The sequence below is a fragment of the Aethalodelphis obliquidens genome, unplaced genomic scaffold (genome assembly GCF_003676395.1).
Source record: "Aethalodelphis obliquidens isolate GAN/ISIS:26980383/991018 unplaced genomic scaffold, ASM367639v1 scaffold6, whole genome shotgun sequence".
Lineage (NCBI taxonomy): Eukaryota > Metazoa > Chordata > Mammalia > Artiodactyla > Delphinidae > Aethalodelphis > Aethalodelphis obliquidens.
In genome coordinates, this window is record NW_020837950.1 from 511,862 (window position 1) to 535,397 (window position 23,536).

At 47.9% G+C, this 23,536-nt stretch overlaps 1 protein-coding gene across 1 annotated transcript in view; it reads right to left on the reverse strand.

Moving 5' to 3' along the window:
* Window positions 1–23,250, reverse strand: part of CRACD (capping protein inhibiting regulator of actin dynamics) — a 34,932-nt gene extending 11,682 nt beyond the window's left edge. The window contains exons 1-6 of the mRNA XM_027102872.1: window positions 23,174–23,250; window positions 21,159–21,180; window positions 15,311–15,475; window positions 12,585–12,653; window positions 10,174–10,356; window positions 6,768–9,519 (exon numbers count right to left, since the gene is read on the reverse strand). Coding sequence (XP_026958673.1) covers window positions 6,768–9,519; window positions 10,174–10,356; window positions 12,585–12,653; window positions 15,311–15,475; window positions 21,159–21,180; window positions 23,174–23,250 — 3,268 coding nt within the window. The remainder of the gene's footprint in view (window positions 1–6,767; window positions 9,520–10,173; window positions 10,357–12,584; window positions 12,654–15,310; window positions 15,476–21,158; window positions 21,181–23,173) is intronic.
* Between the last annotated feature and the right edge of the window lie 286 nt (window positions 23,251–23,536).

Here is a 23,536-nt window from a genome sequence, read left to right on the forward strand (position 1 = left end):
AAGTGAAAAACAACAAATAACACACAAAGAAATCCCCATAAGGTTAACTGATCTTTCAGCAGAAACTCTGCAAGCCAGAAGGGACTGGCATGATATATTTAAAGTAATGAAGGAGAAAAACCTACAACCAAGATTACTCTACCCAGCAAGGATCTCATTCAGATTTTATGGAGAAATTAAAACCTTTACAGACAAGCAAAAGCTGAGAGAGTTCAGCACCACCAAACCAGCTTTACAACAAATGCTAAAGGACCTTCTCTAGGCAAGAAACACAAGAGAAGGAAAAGACCTACAATAACAAAGCCTGTGCTCCACAACGGGAGAGGCCACAGCAGTGAGAGGCCCGCGTACCGCAAAGAAGAAAAACAAAAAAAAAAAAAAAAAAAGAAACAGGAAACATCTCGAATAAACAACCTAACCTTGCACCTAAAGCAGTTAGAGAAAGAAGAACAAAAAAAATCCCAAAGTTAGCAGAAGGAAAGAAGTCATAAAGATCAGATCAGAAATAAATGAAAAAGAAATGAAGGAAACGATAGCAAAGATCAATAAAACTAAAAGGTGGTTCTTTGAGAAGATAAACAAAATTGATAAACCATTAGCCAGACTCATCAAGAAAAAAAGGGAGAAGACTCAAATCAATAGAATTAGAAATGAAAAAGGGGAAGTAACAACTGACACTACAGAAATACAAAAGATCATGAGAGATTACTACAAGCAACTGTATGCCAATAAAATGAACAACCTGGAAGAAATGGACAAATTATTAGAAAAGCACAACCTGCCAAGACTGAACCAGGAAGAAATAGAAAATATGAACAGACCAATCACAAGCACTGAAATTGAAACTGTGATTAAACATCTTCCAACAAACAAAAGCCCAGGACCAGATGGCTTCACAGGCGAATTCTAGTAAACATTTAGAGAAGGGCTAACACCTGTCCTTCTTAAACTCTTCCAAAATATAGCAGAGGGAGGAACACTCCCAAACTCATTCTACGAGGCCACCATCACCCTGCTACCAAAACCAGACAAGGATGTCACAAAGAAAGAAAACTACAGGCCAATATCACTGATGAACATAGATGCAAAAATCCTCAACAAAATACTAGCAAACAGAATCCAACAGCACATTAAAAGGATCATACACCATGATCAAGTGGGGTTTATTCCAGGAATGCAAGGATTCTTCAATATACGCAAATCAATCAACGTGATACACCATATTAACAAATTGAAGGAGAAAAACTATATGATCATCTCAATAGATGCAGAGAAAGCTTTCGACAAAATTCAACACCCATTTATGATAAAAACCCTGCAGGAAGCAGGCATAGAGGGAACTTTCCTCAACATAATAAAGGCCATATATGACAAACCCACAGCCAACATCATCCTCAATGGTGAAAAACTGAAAGCATTTCCACTAAGATCAGGAACAAGACAAGGTTGCCCACTCTCACCACTCTTATTCAACACAGTTTTGGAAGTTTTAGCCACAGCAGAGAAGGAAAAGAAATAAGAGGAATACAAATCTGAAAAGAAGAAGTAAAGCTGACACTGTTTGCAGATGATATGATACTATACATAGAGAATCCTAAAGATGCTATCAGAAAACTACTAGAGCTAATCAATGAATTTGGTAAAGTAGGAGGATACAAAATTAATGCACAGAAATCTCTTGCATTCCTATACACTAATGATGAAAAATCTGAAAGTGAAATCAAGAAAACACTCCCATTTACCATTGCAACAAAAAGAATAAAATATCTAGGAATAAACCTACCTAAGGAGACAAAAGACCTGTATGCAGAAAATTATAAGACACTGATGAAAGAAATTAAAGATGATACAAATAGATGGAGAGATATACCATGTTCTTGGATTGGAAGAATCAACATTGTGAAAATGACTCTACTACCCAAAGCAATCTACAGATTCAATGCAAACCCTACCAAACTACCACTGGCATTTTTCACAGAACTAGAACAAAAAATTTCACAATTTGTATGGAAACACAAAAGACCCGGAAGAGCCAAAGCAATCTTGAGAACGAAAAACAGAGCCGGAGGAATCAGGCTCCCTGACTTCAGACTATACTACAAAGCTACAGTAATCAAGCCAGTATGGTACTGGCACAAAAACAGAAATATAGATCAATGGAACAGGATAGAAAGCCCAGAGATAAACCCACGCACATATGGTCACCTTATCTTTCATAAAAGGAGGCAGGAATGTACAGTGGAGAAAGGATAGCCTCTTCAATAAGTGGTGCTGGGAAAACTGGACAGGTACATGTAAAAGTATGAGATTAGATCACCCCCTAACACCATACACAAAAATAAACTGAAAATGGATTAAAGACCTGAATGTAAGGTCAGAAACTATCAAGCTCTTAGAGGAAAACATAGGCAGAACACTCTATGACATAGATCACAGCAAGATCCTTTTTGACCCACCTCCCAGAGAAATGGAAATAAAAACAAAAATAAACAAATGGGACCTAACAAAACTTCAAAGCTTTTGCACAGCAAAGGAAACCATAAACAAGACCAGAAGAGAACCCTCAGACTGGGAGAAAATACTTGCAAATGAAGCAACTGACAAAGGACTAATCTCCAAAATTTACAAGCAGCTCATGCAGCTCAAAAACAAAAAAACAAACAACCCAATTCAAAAATGGGCAGAAGACCTAAATAGACATTTCTACAAAGAAGTTATACAGACTGCCAACAAACACATGACAGAATGCTCAACATCATTAATCATTAGAGAAATGCAAATCAAAACTACAATGAGTTATCATCTTACACCAGTCAGAATGGCCATCATCAAAAAATCTAGAAACAATAAAGGCTGGAAAGGGTGTAGAGAAAAGGGAACACTCTTGCACTGCTGGTGGGAATGTGAATTGGTACAGCCACTATGGAGAACAGTATGGAGGTTCCTTAAAAAACTACAAATAGAACTACCATATGACCCAGCAATCCCACTACTGTGCATACACCCTGAGAAAACCATAATTCAAAAAGAGTCATGTACCAAAATGTTCATTGCAGCTCTATTTACAATAGCCCAGAGATGGAAACAACCTAAGTGCCCATCATCGGATGAATGGATAAAGAAGATGTGGCACATATATACAATGGAATGTTACTCAGCCATAAAAAGAAACGAAATTGAACTATTTGTAATGAGGTGGATGGACCTAGAGTCTGTCATACAGAGTGAAGTAAGTCAGAAAGAGAAAGACAAATACCGTATGCTAACCCATATGTATGGAATTTAAGAAAAAAAATATATCATGAAGAACCTATGGGTAAGACAGGAATAAAGACACAGACCTACTGGAGAACGGACTTGAGGATATGGGGAGGGGGAAGTGTGAGCTGTGACAGGGCGAGAGAGAGCCATGGACATATATACACTAACAAACATAAGGTAGATAGCTAGTGGGAAGCAGCCACATGGCACAGGGATATCGGCTTGGTGCTTTGTGACCGCCTGGAGGCGGTGGGATAGGGAGGGTGGGAGGGAGGGAGATGCAAGAGGGAAGAGAAAAGGGAACATATGTATGTGTATAACTGATTCGCTTTGTTATAAAGCAGAAACTAGCACACCACTGTAAAGCAATTATACTCCAATAAAGATGTTAAAAAAAAAAAATTATGCCCAAGATATTATCCAAGAGATGGGGGAAAAATGAGCAAAACAGCCAAAACAAACAAACAAAAAAAGTAAATAAAACAAGGTTTTGCTAAATTCTATGGAATTTTTGAATAATTTTTTTGAACAAATATATGACTATGGTCATTCAGTCCAAGAAGTAACATTAGGAACATTAATGTAAAAAGTGTTTCTAGAGGCTTAATTACAGCATTTTACAAATACCAGGTGAGAATTACAGCAAGAAGTCCTAGGGTAACAAATGGGAAGATCATTTAACCCGGGAAAGAACTCCTCATCCAGGTTTTACCACTATGAGGAACAGGCAAGTCACCTAACTTTTTGGATGTTGATGTCCTCATCTGTAAAATGGAGCCAGGACAATGCACACGTGCTGTGAGATGAAATGAGATGGGGTAAACAGAAGCACTTTGTAAGTGATTAAGCACAAAGGATTACTGTTGTTGAAATTTTCCACAACAGTAAAATCCCTAACTTCAGTGAAGGTTTTAAAAGACAGAGAAGTTCTTTGTTAATTGCATAATCTTTTTAATGGAGGAGTTCAAAGTGTCTAATTAAAACTTTATTTTGTGACAATGCTTAAACCTATTCTCTTTCATTCTAAACTCACTGGATGAGGAGAACCACAGCCAGCCCACTCAAGTTCCCCCCTCTCGGCTCTGGGGAGACGAGCAAGTGTATCCTGGCATCTAATCACTGCTCCTGTAGGTCACTTCTTGGGAGAAAGGACCACTTAGTATCTGTCCTACCCACTGGAAGGAGGTGAGAATCTCAGCATGAGATGATATCTGGTGATCTCTATAATCAAAGCATTGGAGGACAGACACTGGGGGATTATCATTGCTATTTCCATTCCCACTGGAGTGGGTTCAGTCAATGCCTTCCCAGGGCCTTGGGCCCATGTATTGGTCCTTGCTGACCTCTACCTAGGGAATGGAGACTCCTTTCTAAATCGGTGTCTCCAAAAAAGTGTGTGTGTGTGCCTTCAAGGATGTGCAAGGCAATTCACTGAGAGTGAAGAAAGAAAAGATTAAAATTTCTATTTACCTATTTTAAAATCCAGAAATAATAGAAGCAAGCTTTTCTAATACTGAGTACCCAGATGCAGACACCTCACTCAGCCCATGTATCGGAAGGCCGTGTATAACCAATGGTATGTTTAAGGACTCCGGAGGCGGGGAGGGATGGAGATGGCAGAGTAGGAAGATGTAGAGCTCTCACCTCCTGCCACCAACACATTAAAAATACATCTACACGCAGAACACTTTTCATGGAACGCTAGCTGGAAACTGGCAGAAGAACTATCAACCAAAGTTGCAAGAAAGATTTCCACATGACTGGGTAGGACAGACAAAAGGCATAGGGTTGGGACCCCTGCCCCTGAGAGGGATCTGAAAGGAAGAGAAGGTCGGTATGGGTGGACCCTTGCCCTGGGGAGCCAGCAGGTTGAGCCACAGACTGGGCATCCCAATCCTAGTGTTGTACATGGAAGGAAACAAGTCCCCTTGGCTGCCGGGAGAACCTCTGGGACAGACAGAAGGGCTGGAGAAGCCTAGACTCCACTCGTGAGGAGTGTGCATGCACTGGTTGGTCAACAATCATGGTGGAGAGAACTCTGCACTGGTGGCTGCCACCTTGCTGCACTCCCCAGTCTGAGCTGGGTGAACACCCCAGCCCCACTCGCTCCACACCACCGCTTGGCGTGAGACCTGGGCCAACTGGCCCCCTGGGGAAAGACGCAGTCTAGCTACACAGAGACACACTGGGGGCCCTGGGTGTGATCCGGTGGGGTGGTGGTCACTGTCAGTGTGTGCTCAGGCGGCCCCACAGGAGCATGCCGCAGTTTGTCTCCCAGCCTAGCAAGAGTGCCCCACCCACTCCACACTGCAGCTTCGCTCTGGATCTGGGGCAGACAGGTCCCGGGAGAAAACGGCCACAGAGGCAGCCCGTGCTTCTGGTGGCAGCACAGCCATCTCAATTCCTGCAGCCACAACACCCGGGTCCCCAGCCTACTCCACGCCACAGCCTTGCACCAGATCGAGGATGAACACGACAGGGGAAGGGACGTAACCCTGCGCTGCGTCTGAGCAGAACCGCGGACGCCTACAAAGGAGGTGCACAGGTCCTCTGGACATGTGGGCCTCACTTGCTTCAGCAATCCCCTCCTTTGGGGCAAGGCTTGGTTAAAAAGGACGATAGTGTCTTCCATAAGGCAAGTAACCAAACCAACATCTCTGGGAAACAGCTGTTTTCTCTGCAAAAATCACCCCAAACCTAAACAATTACCTAAATCTTCCCTAAAAAACCTGAGGGGAGAATTTCTCTGAGAAATACGAGTGACTTCCTGGGCTATGAACCACACGTGACCACCTACTCTGCAAAACAGAAAAGAAAAAGTATCAGGTGAAGGTTCTTGGGGCCCCAAAGCCAATCCAGGTGATCACCATGCTGCCCCAAACATCCAGCATGAAGAAACACTAGGGGCAGAGGCAGGAGTAACGGTCGCTCTAAAATTTCCGTATCGGAGGGCTTCTCAGTGGCAAGCTGGTGGGGTCAGGATGTATATGTGGGCATTGTGCATTAAACTGAGACAAACTTGATTATGCACACAGAGGCTCCTTAGGGGGGCTGTCCAAAGCCCCCTAACTTCCCACCTGGGTGCCGCTAAGTGCCCAGACACAGAACACAGACACGGGTCTAGGAAACTCCAGTCTTTGCTGTCACTGCACAGGCCCCTCATAAAGATTAATGACATCTGCATTAACTTGGACCACGTTTCAACTTCCACTGCCAATCGAAAGCGAAATCAGTCTCTGCCAGCACCTCCAACTTATTACTTGGGTAAGTAAGGATCATTAACGGTGTGAACTGCAGACACGCAACAGTCAGTCCACATTTCCAAAACTGTGAAGAAAAGTAAAGAGCCTCACTATGATCCATGAGTGAGGGCCCCTGGGGAACTGGGCACCAGCCTCTAATTAAAGGAAGTGCTCCAACGCCAGCTCCGGGGGCTACTTCTGGCCCTGGGCACGGACAACAGGCTGGACAGAGGCAGAGAGGTTCTGCAACCTACGGTTACGCACCTTTCCTCCCCGCCTCGGGTGTCGCGGAAGGCTTTTCCTGCCGGGCGGCAGACGGCGCCGGGGAAGCTGGCTTCCTCTCTGTTTCCACCTCTTCCTCCTCATCCCGCTTCTGGTCCTTCCTCTCCTCAGTCGGCGGGGGTGAGGGCGTCCGGGGGCCCCCGTTGTCCCGGCCCTCCTTGCATGGCTCGCCGGGCTCCGGGTCAGGCTTCCCGGCCCGGCGAGCCAACAGCTCCACCAAGTAGGGCCTGCTCAGCTTGGAGATCGGGGAGGACGGCGGAGTCTGGCCCGCGGGCTTGGGAGCCAGGGCTGGCTTCTGGGCCAAGGGCGTTCTGTTTGCTGCCCTGTCCTGCTCTGGAGCCGGGGACCCAGGCTGGGCTGCAAGAGGAGAGTGGCTGGGAGGGCTTTCAGCAGAGTCCTTCCAGGGGGCCGGGGCTTGCTTCCTCTCGGTGGGGAGGGACGGGCCATGCTTGAGGGCCGCAGCCTCTGTCTCTCTCTCTCCAGCTGTGCTCCCCGGAATTGACGGCGCCCCATTGATACTGTCCCCCGTGCTGCTGTGCCTTTTCTTCTTCTTTTGTTCTGTTTGTTGGTCGCAGTGGAAGCGCAAGGAGTAGTTGGTCCTTCTCAATTTTATTCCAAAAGGGGAAGCTTTATCCTCCCCACCTGGCATCACGGGCTCCGGCTTTCCTGCTCCACCTGTGGTCTCGCTGTCCGAAGTGACCACGGGTTCTGCTTGAGCCACTGCTTTCTGTGGAGGGTAAGGAAGGCTTGGAACAAGGAAAGATGGAAGGTCTTTGGCAAATTTGCACCCCTCCGTGGTGTCCGTTGGCTCCTGGTGTGCCCCCGGTTTCTCTGCACCCTTCACGGGCTCTTTAGTATCAGCAGCAGGGAGCTGGGGCCGGGCCTCTTCGCTGGGACCCGGCTGGGATCTTTTTCTAACGCTTTCCGCTTCCGTGTTCTGTTTGGAGATCTCCCCGCCCCCATCAGAGAATTTCTGCCAGGCAGGCTTAATGGAGAACTTTGCATTTACCGGCGGGGTCCTCCGGAGGTTCCCGCGGGAATCACATCGGCCCCTGGGCGTGTGCTCATCACCCGGCCGAGACTGGTGTCTCTCGCCGCGCTGGTCACCCTCTGCGTTCCTCAGGATTCTGGACCGAATGGAAGCCCATTCAGCGAGCGCGGCCGCGCTGCTCGGAGACTCCTGGGAGGGCCTGGTCTTCCCACTGCCTGCCCGGGGCTCGCCTGGGGCTCGGGGTGGGTTCTCCAGGGCGGGGACATCCACGTGCTTCTTTTCTTCTGACAAGCCCAGGAGAGACTTGCACGCCGTGTCCTTGATCTGGCTCAGGTTGACGGCCGGGCCGCAGAGCTGGGCTCCCGTGACCAGAATGGCCGTGTGTGGGATGCTCAGGGACGAGGGCAAGGCGTGGGAGGCCGGGCTGGCTTTGGGGGCCTTTGGCTCTTGGGGACCAGAGGCGAGCCCCTCATCTTTCATGGGCTTCACGGGGCTCAGATTGACTTTGGGGAAGAGAATTTGTTTCCCTCCGGATGACACCTGGAAAGTGTAGGGTCTGGGCATGGTCTGCCTCTCATCTACCTCCTGCCATCTGAGCTCCTCCACCCTTCTGTCTGTTTCTGGAGCGGCAGCTTCTTTCTTCTCTCCTGGAGCCAACGCCTCTTCCACCTGGGCCTCTTGTTTCTGGGGCAGCTCTGCGTTGGTTTCTTCCCTCTTTTCCCGCCATCCACAAGGTTGATCCCCGGGAACATCCCCCTGCTTTCCGGCCTGCTCGCCTGATGGCTCGGTGGCCTCTGGGCTCTGCTTCACCCAAACACTCGGCTCCTCAGAGTTTTCTCTTGGCTTCTCGGGTGTCAGATGTTCTTGTTCTGCTTTCTCTGCAGTGTCGCTCTGAAGCGGGCTCCTCAAGCCCCGTTTGTGGTCCAGCAGCGCCTGATTCTCCTCTTCCACTCTTGGTGCTTCCTGAAGTTTCTCTTCCGCTTCCTGCCTCCTCTTCGCCTCCGCGTCCTCCTGCCGTCTCTGCGCCTCCAGCTCTTCCTGCCTTCTGAGCTCCTGCAGCCGTTTTTCCTCCGCCGCCTCCTCCGCCTCCTCCTCCCGCCGCCTCCGCGCCTCCAGCTCCTGCCGCCTCTCGTCCTCTTCCCGCCGCTGCTTCTCGGCCGCCCGCTGCCCCTGCTCCTCCAGCCTTCTTAGTTCCTCCAACGCTCTCTCCTCCTCTTCCCGCCGCAGCTTCTCGGCCTCCTGCCGGCTCCGCGCCTCCAGCTCCTCCTGCTGCGCGCGTCTCTCCAGGCGCCGCGCCTCTTCCTGCAGGCGACCTGGCTCCTCGGCTCCCAGGCGCCCTTCTTCGTCTTGCTCCCTCCGAGCTGGGCCTCGGCAGCCTGGCTCTTCCGGACTCTGCGCCTCCTCTTCACGCTGCCTCTTTGCTGCCTCTAGCTGGACTCCTTCCTCCTCTTCCTCCCCTTCCTCCTCCAAGAGCTCCTCCTGCCTTCTTTTCTCCTCCCAAAGCCTCCTCTCCAGGGCCTGGAGCCTCTGCTCTTCCAGGCGTCGCCTCTCTGCCGCTTCGGCCTTTTGCCGTTTGCACTTGGCCTCAAGTTCTTGCCAGTATTCTTCTTGGCGTCGCTTCTCTTCCTCCGAGTCCAGCGCCTCTGGCTCCTCTTCATGCCAGATTGGCTTGTCTTCTCCAGGGTGCCCATTCTGGTCTAGGGACAGCTGATGCGGGAAGCCACCTTGCTCGTTCTGTCGATCCTAACATTGGTAAGGGAAACAGAATTAGCTTTCCTTGTGCACAGGCTACCATTACAATCCTACTCACAATGTGGGTGGCCCTCCTAATCTCAAAAGTAGGGGCAATGTTCCCCTCTCTACGCAGAGACAGGTAACCTCGGGTATCCCTCACACCAAGAGTAAACTGGGGGTGGGGAAAAGAATTTCATCTTTGTGTTTCCTCTCTACATGTCATCCTCAAATTCTTTTTTTTTTTAATACACATGAATAATCATAGGAAAACTGGTAGTCCAGCATTAGAAAGGGGAGGAAAAATGAAATTTGTGCTTCATCAATGTCCCCTGAAACTTGTGACTGAGAAGTCTCCTCTAATCAAACTGAAGAAGCTTTGGCTAAGCCATGGCACAGGAAAGTGGGCCACCCGTCTGTTGCAAAGCACACAGTGTCCGGAGCCCCTCGGAAGGCAGCCTCTCTCTCTGAGGTCCACCAGCCACCGGCGGGCAACACGTCAGAAAGGGTGGTGGAAAGGAAATGGGCCCCTTCACCCTTGTGCCTGAGACACAGCCATCCCTGACGGGGACAGACCGAGCTCCTTCCATAGGCCCCTCAACGGCACCATCCTGCTCGGCAACATTAATGCCCAGCCAGCAAGGGTGTCTACCGGGCCATACGTACCCCGACAAGTCGCCTGTGCTTCCTTGACACCCTCTGGTTTTTTGGCTTAATGGACAGTTTGTGCTTGGCGGCACTGTTGTCCAGGCGGGCGATGGCCAGGGGGATGGCATCTAGGTTGACACTTTCGATGGTGCCGGCAGAGGAGAAGTGCCTTTTTGGCCGAGACGTTTTAACTGGAGCAGCCTATGGTGGAGATTGAAATGTGAAGTCAGTCCGGATCAGAGAACGACCTGCAAGGAATCCCGGCATGGCGGCACTGGTTGGAGCTCGCACCTTGCCCAACCTGGCCCAGGAGATGCTGGCATGCGGGCGGGGCTCGTGGGCACAGTGAAGTGAACACTGCTTTTAGAATCAAAAGACGTTGAGTATTTGTTTTGCCAGTGATAATCTGTTATTAACTTGTAAAGGTCATTTAATCTTTCGGGGACTAATTTTCCTACTCTGAATGGTACGGGGGTTAGATTAGACCAGGCGTCAGTAAGACACAGGCGAGGTGGGCCAGTCCTGCCTGAAGACTGTTCGGCTGAATAACGTTTTCCTGGTACAGAGCCACACCACTGCCATTGGCTGCCTTTGTACTGAAAGGAAGAGCAGAACAAAGTAGAGTCTGGTAGTTGCAACTTATGGCCACGAGGCCTAAAATAAGTAGTAGTTTGCTAAGCGCTGGACTAGCTCATCTCTATGCTAAGAACTCTGTAATTCTAAGAGCCTTCCACTGCCACAGACATGGTGTGTACATACCTCAGCTCCTACTTTAGCCTCCTCAAACAGGGAATGTGTCTTTCTGGCCTTTGTATCAATCCTCTTTAATGCCCAAGTAGCAAATCTCATTTGGTAAGTGCTCAATAAATATTTGCTAAAAGAATGAAGGAACAATAAAGTATAATAACCTCTCTGCCTAGGGCATAAAATTTCTAATCAGCAAAAATGTTTTAGCACGATCATGCCAAAGTCACCGAGCACTGGTGCACTGGAAGTGAAAAGGAGGAGGCCTGGGTGAGAAGGTGAAGGGCAGAAATGTGCTACACACGGGGGAAAGGCAATTCTGCAGAGGATGAGCCGCAGAACTGCTTGCGGCTCTGTCATACAGGTGTGGTCACTTACAAAGCGCAACCTCAGACCAACCGTATACATTTAGTTAGGTCAGAGAGACCCAGGCTCACAGTCCACGCTGAATCAGATGGTAAGGAGCCACGCCTGTAACTTCAGAGTATTCACAGGCAAGCAGCGAGGCAAGGGCTCCTGGCCACAGCACGCCACCGCACAGCAGAGGGCGCTCACGGCCCTAACTGCCTTCTCCAGCAGCTGAGATACAGGCTCACCATAAGCGGAGGCCAGGGTTCCCCTGTTTTGACTGTGTCCGTGCACAGTAAGGGCAGAGTCAATGGGGTTGAGCTGGTGGCTTTGCTTTTTGCAATTATCTTCCATATTTATACACAAAGATAAAGGAGCCAGCTACCTCCAAGAGCAAAACGAACGCTCGGTAAATACTAATTTATGACAAGAAGCACGGAAGTAAGGAAAAATAATCCCAGCCTTTGGTCTCCTAAGCTTTTATTTATTTATGGTTGTCTTTATAATAGGTGTCAAATTCTAAACTACTGTTGAAGAGAGATGAATTAAACATTTATTTCCATCCCCTAATGGATGTGTGAGTAAGAGGAGTTAAAGCCAAATGTGATAGACTGAAGACGCAGATAAAGCATTTCAAGCTGAGATTTAATGCCATGTTTCGTCTCTAGTTATTCAAGCTGGGCCTCTTCATCTGGGTGGTGGAACTGTCTTGAGTCATCCCCTTCAGAAGACTCAGGGACATGCCCTGTTCTCACCGTACTGTCTGCCAGACCCCGGGAAGACCCCTGGACCCCTGTGCAGGTGAAAGGTCCTCATGCGAGCGGACTGGCCTCTGTAGAAGTGGCGCATGTGATCTCCACAGGGCTCCCTAGGCTCCTGCAGGTAACGTCCCAGGTTTCAGTGGAATGTGTGTAAGTTAAAAACCAAAAATACACACAAGTAGAGAAATGCTAAGGTCTTTTGGGGGGCATCTCTAAATAGAAGGAGACTTCTCCTTACACACTCTTTACGTTCAGGTGTTTTTGAATGTTTTTTTCAATGGCTTACCGGTGTCTTAAAATACACGATACACCTAGGAAAACTACCAACACCTGAGACCCCAAACACAGGCGTGGCGGGAGTGTGGCTCTTTTTCAGAGCAGGGTTCAGTTCCAGCAGTTACATCACCATAGAAACAGATGCTCCAACATCTACCACTGGTTGCATTTTGAAGGAAGTTAAAGTAATGGACAAAGGTAGCATTTATGAATGGGAAAATGAGGCAGCAGATCGCCCAACAAAAGGAAGAATGGAAGTTAAAGTAAGGAAGCTGCATACACAAGTTCAAATCATACTACCTTCTCTTCCATCTCACTTCCGGCTCCAGGCAGATTCAGAGGACCCGGAGAACTTGGCGTCTCACTGGACTGGAACAGTAGAGAGAGGGCTCAAGTCAAACGCCAGCACAGGAAGTCCTGGGCAGACAACCAGACAGTGTCTGTGCAGGCAAGGGCCACCCCCTCCTCCACGCAGGGGCGCAGCTGGCTGCAGAGAGCCGGCAGGTTCACGGCGGGGACTCTGCTAATGTCTGGACTCCACCAGGGCTCCCGGGGCACGGTGTGTGCTCCCCTCTCCCCCGAGTTCAACACATCTCCCATCTGGGCGGTCTCCAACCTCAGTCCTTGATGTGTGTCCCCACTGATGAGAGAATCTCAGGTGCTGCCCTGCTGCCACCCTACCTGGGAAGCAGGGCCCCAACTTCAGAGCTCTCGGCTTTGCTGGCTGCCTTCCACCCCATGAAAAGGAAAGAAGGGCCCTTCCAGGGGCACACAGGGGCTGGGCTGAGGAAGTGGATGACCAGAGGAGGCAAGAAAACTTGGAAGGAAGGGAGGAAGGGAGGGAGGAAGGAAGGAGAAGAAAAAGGCTGATGATTCACCTCCCAGTCGCCCTGCCTGCCCTGGGTACATGCACATCACGTCATCTGCACCAGCTATACCTTCCGTCTTGTATCGCCCATATTTACAAAAGGGTCTCATTGGGGGCTTCCCTGGTGGCGCAGTGGTTGGGAGTCCGCCTGCCGGTGCAGGGGACGCGGGTTCATGCCCGGGTCCGGGAAGATCCCACATGCCGCGGAGCGGCTGGGCCCGTGAGCCATGGCCGCTGAGCCTGCGCGTCCAGAGCCTGTGCTCCGCAGCGGGAGAGGCCACAACAGTGAGAGGCCCGCGTACCGCAAAAGAAAAAAAAAAAAAAAAAAAGGGTCTCATTGTCTCTTACAGAGCCATAACATCAGCTTGCCCTACCTCAGTCCCTTTTCTGTACCACACTTAGAAACACCTTTAGAAAACACAAATCAGATTATCACTGCCCTGCTTAAAACTACTCAGAGGTTTCCTATTACTTTTTGAACAAAATTCACCCCTTCTCCTGTGGTCTACATGATCCAGCCTCTATACTGTGCTCTACCTACCCTTTGCCCTCGTCCCCACTGGCCTGCTTTCTGTTCCTCCTTCAGGACAAGCTCAGCCCCACCTCTGGGCCTCTGTACTTGCTCTCCCTTCTTCCTAAAACACCCTTTACCCCTCCGGTTCTGCTCATGGCTATTCTGACCTCCTTATCTAAAGAAGCAGCCTCTCTCCAACCATATTACTCACTTTTCCATCACCCTGTTTTATTTTCTGTGCAGCATTTTTATTAATCCGAAATTATGATATGTATCTATTTGTTGACTTGTTTGTCGTCTGACTCTCCTCTCATTAGAATGTAAACGACACGGAAGCAGCCCCTTGTCTAATCTGACCCATCTCTGCGATGCCCACAGCTGGGGGAGCACCTGCTGAACGAATGACCCTCCTTCTCCCCCAGGCCACAGTGCCCTGCACTTATTAGATCTTCAGTAACAGGGAAGACATTTGCTTTGGTCCATAGGAAATCCCTGAATCAAGGCTGATGACCCACGCTGCTGCCCAGCACTCAGGAGGCTGGAGAGAGCACTGTTGGACCAGTGGGAGAGATGGGCCCCACGCCTGCTTCACCACCACCCACAACTGTGGGCGCCAGGAGTCATCAGGGCCAGGGCCAGGGCCAGGCAGAGCTGGGCAACAGAGGAGATTGTCCACCTTTTCTTTCCTTCCTTTGCTCTACAAGTCACTTATCTTTTGTTCTACTCTTATGACATATTAGCTGATAACAAGCACAACTTCTTCCAGGGGCATCTTAATAACACCCAATGTCATTTCAGGCACCATGGTAGGCACAGCACAGAGAATACTTTCTTTTAAGCATGGGAAGACTCAGAGCCTCAGCTAGAGAACAGTTTATCTAGCTACTGGTAGGACTTTTCTTCCTTTTCCTGTAAGAGGCCTGAGGGTGTCCCTTCTGCTGCTAGAGGGACTCTCATTTCAGGATATGCTCAGAGTGTTTCTTTCAAAGTGTCAAGAGAGCAAATTTAGATAGGACAGTGCCGGACCAGTGTGACTTTCTTTCCACACTAAGTAGACTTCAAGCTGGTCTGTTTGATATGTTCTGTCTTATTGAGCACCTACTTCTTTCCTCATTTCCCTTTAAATTAGTCCAATTTGACAAGTAATCATTCAGTGCAAGTAAGCAGTAACGGTGTCCTGGGGAGACAGAGACACATAAGATCCAGTTTGTCCTCAAGGAACTCAACGTTCAGAGATGCAGAGAAAATAGTTACGTGGACACAGATGCAGACGGAGTACAGATGTGTAAGAAGCACTAAGGATGCACAGTGAAGGCACAGAGGAGATAGTGCAGCTTGGAGGTGAAGCCAGGCAAGGCTCCCAGAAGAGGTGGGTCAGCCCGGGTCTCCGGGAGTAAGTGGAAGACACTGGGAAGAGCTGGGGCAAGGGGCACGTCTCCCCTGCCTCCCCCTCTTCCAAGCTGGCCCCCTGCAGATCAATGCACTGGCCCGGGAAGTGCCCTCCAGCCCTGGGCTACTCATCAGGAAAGCTTCTCCCACCTTATTCCCTACATTGCAGAGCCCAGGGTTACTGATGCCCCTGTCCACTGCCCAGCACCCTCCTGGGCTTATTAGCAATCAAGTCATTCCCTGGAGGAGCCTTACTTTGTTCTCGGTGTCTGAGAGGATGACGTCCTGCTGAGTCACAATTTCCATGGGACTGGTCAGGACCGGATCCTCTTCCAAGCGAGCCTCGCCACTGTCTGCCTTCTTCATGGGAATGGCATTGGGTGGTGGCTGCCCAAACTTGATGTTCTTACCCAACTGTCGCTGGAGAGAAACAAAAGAAAGACATTCTGAAGCAGTGAAGCGGTTCACAATAACCACAGCCAGATTCCCCATAGCTAGCAGGCACTGAGGCATATTCTGTACACGACTAGTTTCCAGACTAGACACCATGCCAGTAAACCCTGATGCAGTCCTGTAATAACTGAATCTGTTTCCTGGTATTTCTTTCCCACCTTCGAGCCGTGAGCTTTTTCATCCAGCCACCTCTTTCATGGAGATGCCAACATTTCCAGGGGGGTAGAGAGACCGTATTTCTGATCCAAAAGTTGGGCATGACAAAAATTTTTTGATTAACCTATAAGTTTATTTATATAAAAGTCTTTTAAAGGTACAAAAATTGGATAGAAAATAGTTTCATGAAATGCAAAAACCACTGGGGGAAATCAAGACCCTTGTGGTTGCACAAAGAAGGGAACCCTTCAGCCCTTTTGGACATATCTCCCCTTGAATATTCAGGTTTCATCTACCTTCCTCACCAGCCCCTAGCTTGAACATCCTGTTCGGGTTACAGTGGGTACCACTGCCAAATGGAAGAAGACCCCAGGGCCCACAAGTCTTTCCATGATTGATGCTGAGTTCACGGAAAAGGTGGAAGCAACCTTGTCCTGCCAATAGGACGGCCTCTTCGCCTTGCTGCAGCTACCCACTGTGCCCTACCGGCCAGAAGGAACCAAGTGGGTAAGGGACAGAGAAGGAGGCCAGAGGAAGGGCCAAAGAGGGACTGATCACTGGTGGGAGGGAGCTGAATGGATGGGGAGAAGGAGGGAAAAACAGGGGATAGAAATTAGGAAGATAAATAGTATTCAGAATTAGAGAAAAGCCAGATTAAAAAAAGGAATTTTATTCCCTGAAGAAAAATATATAAACATAATAGTTTTTAATAAGAGACAAAATATTTAATGGGCTAGATATATTAGATATAAAATATTTAATGGGTTGAGAAAGTGAATGACAGGAAGGAAAAGAGGTAAGCCGTGGTCATCTGAAAGACTACTGTACTGAATCGAACATATTGTACAAACTACTGCCTTTATCTACATCAGGGATTCTCAAGCTCGGCGCTACTGACATTTGAGGCCAGATAATTCTTTGTTGTGGGAGCTGTCCCGTGCACTGTAGGACATTTTGCATCACCCCAGGACAGCAGATGCTAGTAGCAACCCCTCTTCAACCTGTTTAGACAACCAAAAATGCCTCCAGGCTTTGTCCAATGTCCCCTGGGGGCTAAAGTCGCCTCCGGCTGAGAATTACTGCTCTAGATCTAGGTACTTGGGTTTCACAGTCTTTTTATGCTTCAAGGGGAAAAAAAAATAGAGACTACATTATCGGATATTTATCTCTAATGTGGCCAATATTTAATCCCACAAAGCTGCAAAAAGCCTTAGCAATCACATTATCCAACCCCCTCACTTTACAAAAAAAGTCAGAAGTCCAGTGGGGAGAGGTGACTGGCTCAAGCTTATGGAAAGAATGAGTGGCCCCAAAGGGATTTGAATCCATGTCTTCTTCCACATTCAGTGTTATTTTCATTGCACTCCACTGGTTCTCATAAATTTAACATCACACTTCCTTCTTTCAGGGGCAGAAAGAAAGAGAGGATGCAGCATTTTTTACTACCTCACTGAAGTTCCCCAGCAGAGGGCTCTCTCGAGGGAAATATTCCCCTTCTCTCTCTGAACTCCAGGATATCAAAGCCACCCACCTTCACTCAGCTCCCCCTCGGCCTTGCATGGTGGATGGTGAGATTTGCAGAGACATGAAAGAGATGAGCCCCAGGCCCCCCTCCCCACATCCCGGGGGGCACGCACCCCAGCATGCCAAGTCAGGAGCACAGAGAGACAAGGACTCGTATTTGATCTGCTGGTATCTCAGCCTGAGCCTGGCTCCCCTGGCACCCCAGGGAGGGAGCACACATCAAAAGCCCGAGTTCAGCCAGTGAAGTACAGCTCGAGCAGCCTAAAAGGGTTTCGGGGAGGAGAAGGCTGAAAAATTGTATCTTCTAAAAACAAGTTTAGCAGGAAGCGGCAGTTAGTATCTACTCTAAGCAGATCAATAAGCAGGCACAGTTAGAACAGCCGATGGCGTCAGACGAGAGGACACGGTGTAACAAAGCCACAGGCCCGTCTCACTTGCCACCCTGTGGGAGAGGGACACGGACGTGGGCAGAAGTGGCCGGAGGAGTTCCAGCATCCTAGTGACAGCCTGAGCAGGGATTCATTCTGGGACTCCCAGCCCAGCCTTTGGTTGACCAGTTATCCCTTCTCTAGGAGTGCTGGCCAAGAGCTGGAAACTTCCCAATCACCTTAGATGGAGACCCCCTGCTGTCAGGGTGTACCATCTACCAATGCTCTTGAATGTCTAAGATGAGGGTATGTTCAGAAAAGAGTAGGCTTAATACCCTAAATGCCCTTTAGTTAGGATTTCTGCCACCATCACAGAAAAGAATGAATATGCTGATATTATTCTTCATTAGGGCACTTTTTAGAACACTGACGTTGGTCCACCGTGATGCTTAGGTTAAAAAAAAAGAAAGAAAGAATATGGCCAAATGTAATCCTAGTCTGGATTGAAATAAACTCCAAAGATGGGATGGGTATCATGGCTGCCAATGGAAAATGAAAGAGAAAATGGGAGAAAATAGTAGATGCAATAGGAACAGGTGAAATAAGGTACATGGGACAAAGCTGGGAAATGGAGAGAGTGATATTAAGAAATGAAGTAGAGAGTTAAAGAAAGAGGCAACTTGAGAGGAGGGTGCAGGGGGCAGAGAAGAGGCACAGGGAGAAGCTGCAGCCTTGGTGGCAGGGACAACAGCTGAAGGGAGCGGGGTCGGGGTCGGGAAGGTGGGTGGGAAAGAAGGAAGAGGAAGAGGGAGGGAGGGAGGGAGGGAGGGAGGGAGAATGTGTGTGTATACCAGAGGGTTGATTTATGTCACAGATATGGGCATCCTGGCAAAAGAAACACAATGCTGTTGCCTTTGAGGATAACGATGAGCATCTCCATAAAACAGCTGGATTTAAAATCCCTCTAGAGAAAACAAGTTCGGGCTGCTGGCTAGGGAGCTTGAGAGGAGGGCGTGGGATGGAGGAGGGGAGGACCCAAGTCATGAAAGAAATAGGGCTTCCCTGGTGGCGCAGTGGTTGAGAGTCTGCCTGCCGATGCAGGGGACGCGGGTTCGTGCCCCAGTCCGGGAGGATCCCACATGCCGCGGAGCGGCTGGGCCCGTGAGCCATGGCCGCTGAGCCTGCGCGTCCGGAGCCTGTGCTCCGCAACGGGAGAGGCCACAACAGTGAGGGGCCCGCGTACCGCAAAAAAAAAAAAAAAAGAAATGACGGCCATCGTCTAGGGAGAGGGCTGCAGCCTCTCTGTCCAGACAAAGGGCTGTCTTCACAGACACACCCTGCAGTGGTTGGGAACGAGACAGTGGAACAGGCCAGGCCAGGGCTGAAGGTCCAAGGCCATGGTGAATGAGCCTTGGGCTCTCGAGGCCAACGCCCTTGCACCTGCCCTGTGGGGTTCCTACTCCAAATGCTTCCTTCAGCTGACTCGAAGGAGACTGGGCTGTTGGACACTTTGTGTGATTTACTGACAACTAAAAGGTGACTGCTGAAACCTATCTGGCAATCTCAGGTGTCGAGTGAATTGAATATGGGGATAAATGTGGCTTTTTGGTGACTTTTATTCTGCCCACCATTCAGGCACTGTCATGGGAAGAACTGTGATATAAGCAATCACTGAAAACCAGTCTGTTGAGATGAGCTTGCCCTTAAGTTTTCAGGAAAATAAACTATTACCACTCCCTCCATATATAGATATACATTTTTTACATACTCATGGATTCTTTATATGTGCTGAGATAATAGCCAGAGGGGAGAGTGGAACCGCTGTGCCTAAACTGAGTCCATGTTACTTGTGGCTATGAATGGAGTTACTGTTAGACTGGAATGTGAGCTAAAAGGGGTGATATTTTATTCACTCAAATGGGGCCATTTTGTTGTAATATGGAATGCTGGAGAATGATGTTATAGGAATGCACATCCATATTTATGAGGCTTTTCTCCTATGGTGTGGAAATTCCAAGCCCATCATATTCTGCAGCTCTCACACTGCCAGTTTAGATTTCCCCAGACTTTTCACAGCCATCCTTCAGACCACGTCTGTAAGAACAAGGCAGAAGAAGAATAAAGTTGCTGTCCTCTTGAGCGAACTACGTACACTCCCATAGTTAAAATGAATTTAAAAGAACAAGCAAAATCAAAAGCACACAGCTTTAAAGACGTTCGCTCTGTGCACAAGTGGCTAAGAGCAGCTATTTATTCTCTGTGTCCTCGACAGCTGCATGAGGTGCCCAAATCCTCAAAGGTAAGACACTTTGGCATTTTTTAAAGTGAAATCCAGCTCAGCAGGAGACAGCAGCTACTGAATATGGAGGTTTTCCCTCCTGAGCTAAACAGTCTGTGGACTAATAGACTAAGCATTTTCTGACAAAGATCTGGTATAATTCTAAAAAATCACTCGCAGGCTTAGACTGTGATGTTCCTGAGTCTTATCATCGATAGGTGCATACATACTTCACAGCCTGGTTTGATCTGAAATAAACAGCCACCTCCCTATCTGTGCTCTGGGCAGCTGGAGGGAACATCAAGGTCACTGTGGTCCAAAGGCAGTGAAGTGCAAAGCTTACAAAGCCACTCTGTGCTACAGCAGGTGAACAGTGATTCTGTATAAATGGCAGATTTTAATAACTGGAGGGGCCCTTCACATCATCCATCACATGCATCCTCCTATTTTTCAGATAGGGCACATGAAGGTCAGAGAGGTTAAAGGACCTGCTCCAAGGCTGCACAGCTAGGTGGTGGCAGAGGCCTGCCGGGGGCTTTTTATTTCACCCACTGGCCATAGAACAACCGGCTGTTATGGATAGGGTCCTCAAAAAGGGCAGCACTGTTGTTTCTGTCCCTGTAACTGTCCTATATATTAAAATCTGTTCTCACTCTGCACATGAATTATTTTTATACTCAGGGGGAAAAAGTAATTTTTCTTTTAAAGGTTCAGTTGCTTGCCACAGAAATTTTGGCAGGTGGTAGATTCACTTTGTTCAGAGAAGATGTTCAGAAAAGAGCAGGCTTATTTACTCTGTATTCAGTCATTCTGTACTCAGCATCAGCAGACAGATACTAACCATCACGGGTGCAACACAGGACAGTTCTGGCTGAGATGACTAGGTGTGGACACTAGGGGGCAACCTTTCCAAGTGCAGTCATTACAGGCGTGGCTCCGGCTTCCAAGGACTAGGAAGTTTCTTAAGCCAGAGAAAAATGGCATTTTTTTTTTTTTAAATGACATTCCAGTAGAAATCTCATTTCAAAAGAATGTCTTAATAATGGTGGCAAATCAGCTTGCTAGGACATTTACTGTCAAATAGGTGTTAGCCATTAGTTCTCTCTTTTTAAAATAAACATACACACATACACAAGGACAATTTCAGACATAAAAAACATACATGCCTCTGACGTAACTAAACACCCTCATTCCATGCTGGAGTCTACGAGGGGGCGGTCTTTTATGCTGCTGACTAAGCATCAATACCAGCATAACGTTTTTATGGAAAAATGCAAAGCATTCATGCAAGTTAATAAAGTTAACTACTATTTCTACAACTTACCAGGAACATACTGCTTAGTCGACTGAAAAATAAAGCACAGTCTTTTGGGGGTGATACAGTTATATCTTATGTCACTCCAAAAATCACATTTGCTATGATACTGGTCCCCATTTCCCTCTTCGAAGAGCAAAAGTCTCTTATTTTATTGTTTAAAAACATAACTTTAGAGCTGTAAGGAAGCTCGTGAATCCATGCAGCAGAAGCAAAATTAGGCAGACCTTGTATGAGTAGATAATGTCCAAAGGAGAGCACTCCAATTAGACAGCTATTCTGCTTCACTCACATTTCTTCTCCTGTTTTATCAGAATTGTTGCTTCAGGGAAGTTAGTTGTTTTACATTTTATTAGTTATGAGATCAGATTCCTTAAACTTACGGCTTACATCATTAAGACAACCAACTGGCATTCACATATTTCTATTGAGTTTCTGTATATTCAATACTGAGGAATTATCTATTTTTTACAACTCCAAATCCACTTCTTGGAGTGGCAGTGGCAGGTGGTGTGACATTACAAAGCTGATACCATTTAAGACGACAGACTATTATCTAATTTTTAAAGAACTCCTTGAAAGCCCTTGTAAAATACAGTTGTTTTGTAGACTGAAATCTGTAAGTCATTCCCCTTAGAAAGGGAGTATTATGAGGGTTCATTACTTCGTAGCAATAATATTCCAGGAAATAAAAGACTTCAAGAAGGAAAGGTAAGGAGGAAGGGGATCGAGGTTTTCTTTGGCCGTCACACCCTTCCCCCTTCTCCAGCTATGAAAAGACACAGCTGACTTTTTCTTCTGAGTCTATAAAACCTGTGGCAGTACAACCAGCAAGAACCAGAACGGAGGAGCTAGTTAGGAAAGCTGAAACTTGAAGGAATGCCTAGTTTAGTTCTGAGGGCAGGACTATGGCCTTGGGCAGGGGTGTGGTAGGTACAAAGATCTAGGCAAGTTTGGGTGTGGTTTCAGGGTGTTGGCTATTTCCCACCTCACCATATGCTATATTCAGCTGAGTGTGTGTGGAATATGTAACCAGAGATCACAAAATGCATAGCTAATAATCAGTAGAAACAAGAATATTTCAAGAAAATAGAAAAATTTGAGTGTCAGTAGCTATTCAAGCCAGCTGTCCCCTTTATTTTTTATGTTTTTGCTGGTTCATTCACTCATTTATCTATTGGTTCATTCGTTGTTGTAGACTTAGATGGAAACCAGCAGACCAGAGCCCCCTGTTCATTGTCTGCGTTGCCTCCAAGCACCCCCAGCTCACAGAAGTGCTCGCCTAGGCACTTCTGTCGGGTGAGTGAATTCTACTGAGCACTCGGGCAAACTTACTTGGTTAGATCCCAGGGGTCTTTGCTCCCCTTGCTTTTCCTGGATTTCCCGTTATTTCAGTCTCATTTAGTGAAAAATTATTTTATTATATTTTCATTCTTAAGGAGTTACCATCTGAGTCAATGTTATGTAGGAAAACTGCCCAACTCTGCAGTGTGAACAGGAGCGAAGCTGAAGAGCTTCACAGCACCCCTCTGAGACAGGGTGGCTCAGGGCAGCCAGATTTGCAAACACAACAGAATAATAAAGAGTCTCACCATTCACTGTCCAAGTATGGAGACTTGGAATGGGAACACTTGCTGTGCATACCCTCAGCTGGCAGTCAACCCTGTGCTCAGGGATTATGGCCAACACTCAATGGTCAGGAGCTCTTTCCTCTCACCCAAGTTCTGCAGCCTCTCTAGGGTACTTGTCCTCATTAAGTCCAGTTAAAAATGAGGGAACAACTTGAGAGAAAAGGAGAGGGGGTGTTATGTAGGTGGGTACAACGGTGATAGTGAACCTCTCACAGGTGGACAGAGGCTTCCAGAAAACTGAGTGAGGTTTGAGAAAGCAAACATTCTCCCCAGGAGCTATCCCCTGGACCTCCCAATCCACTACTCAAGGCCAAGTTAGGAACTTTCCCCACTTCCCTCCATAGCCGGGCCCCTTCCCTATGGCTCTGACCTTCCAATCTCAAGCTGTCTTACCTGAAGAGTTTTGACTTTGCCCAGGATGTTGTCCTGTGACATTGCTTGAACTGTCTGCTCACTTTCTGCTCCCCCATCAGGGATAAAAATACTGTCATGGGAAAACGCCCGGGTTCCCACAGAATAGTTGAAGGACCTGGAATGCAAATCATGTGCTTCATTTTATTAGGATGATAAGATTCCTTTTGGCAATTCAATTTCCTTTTCTTCCTGATTTAGGGGACTCCACCCACATCCCCTGTCTCATTCAGAAAGCACTTCCAGCATGGTGTCCTTTTCTGTGAGAGGTCAGCCAAGTAGCTGGGTAGACAGAAGGGTCCCACTGGAATAAGGGAGCATGTCTCCAACACAACAATGTTTCAG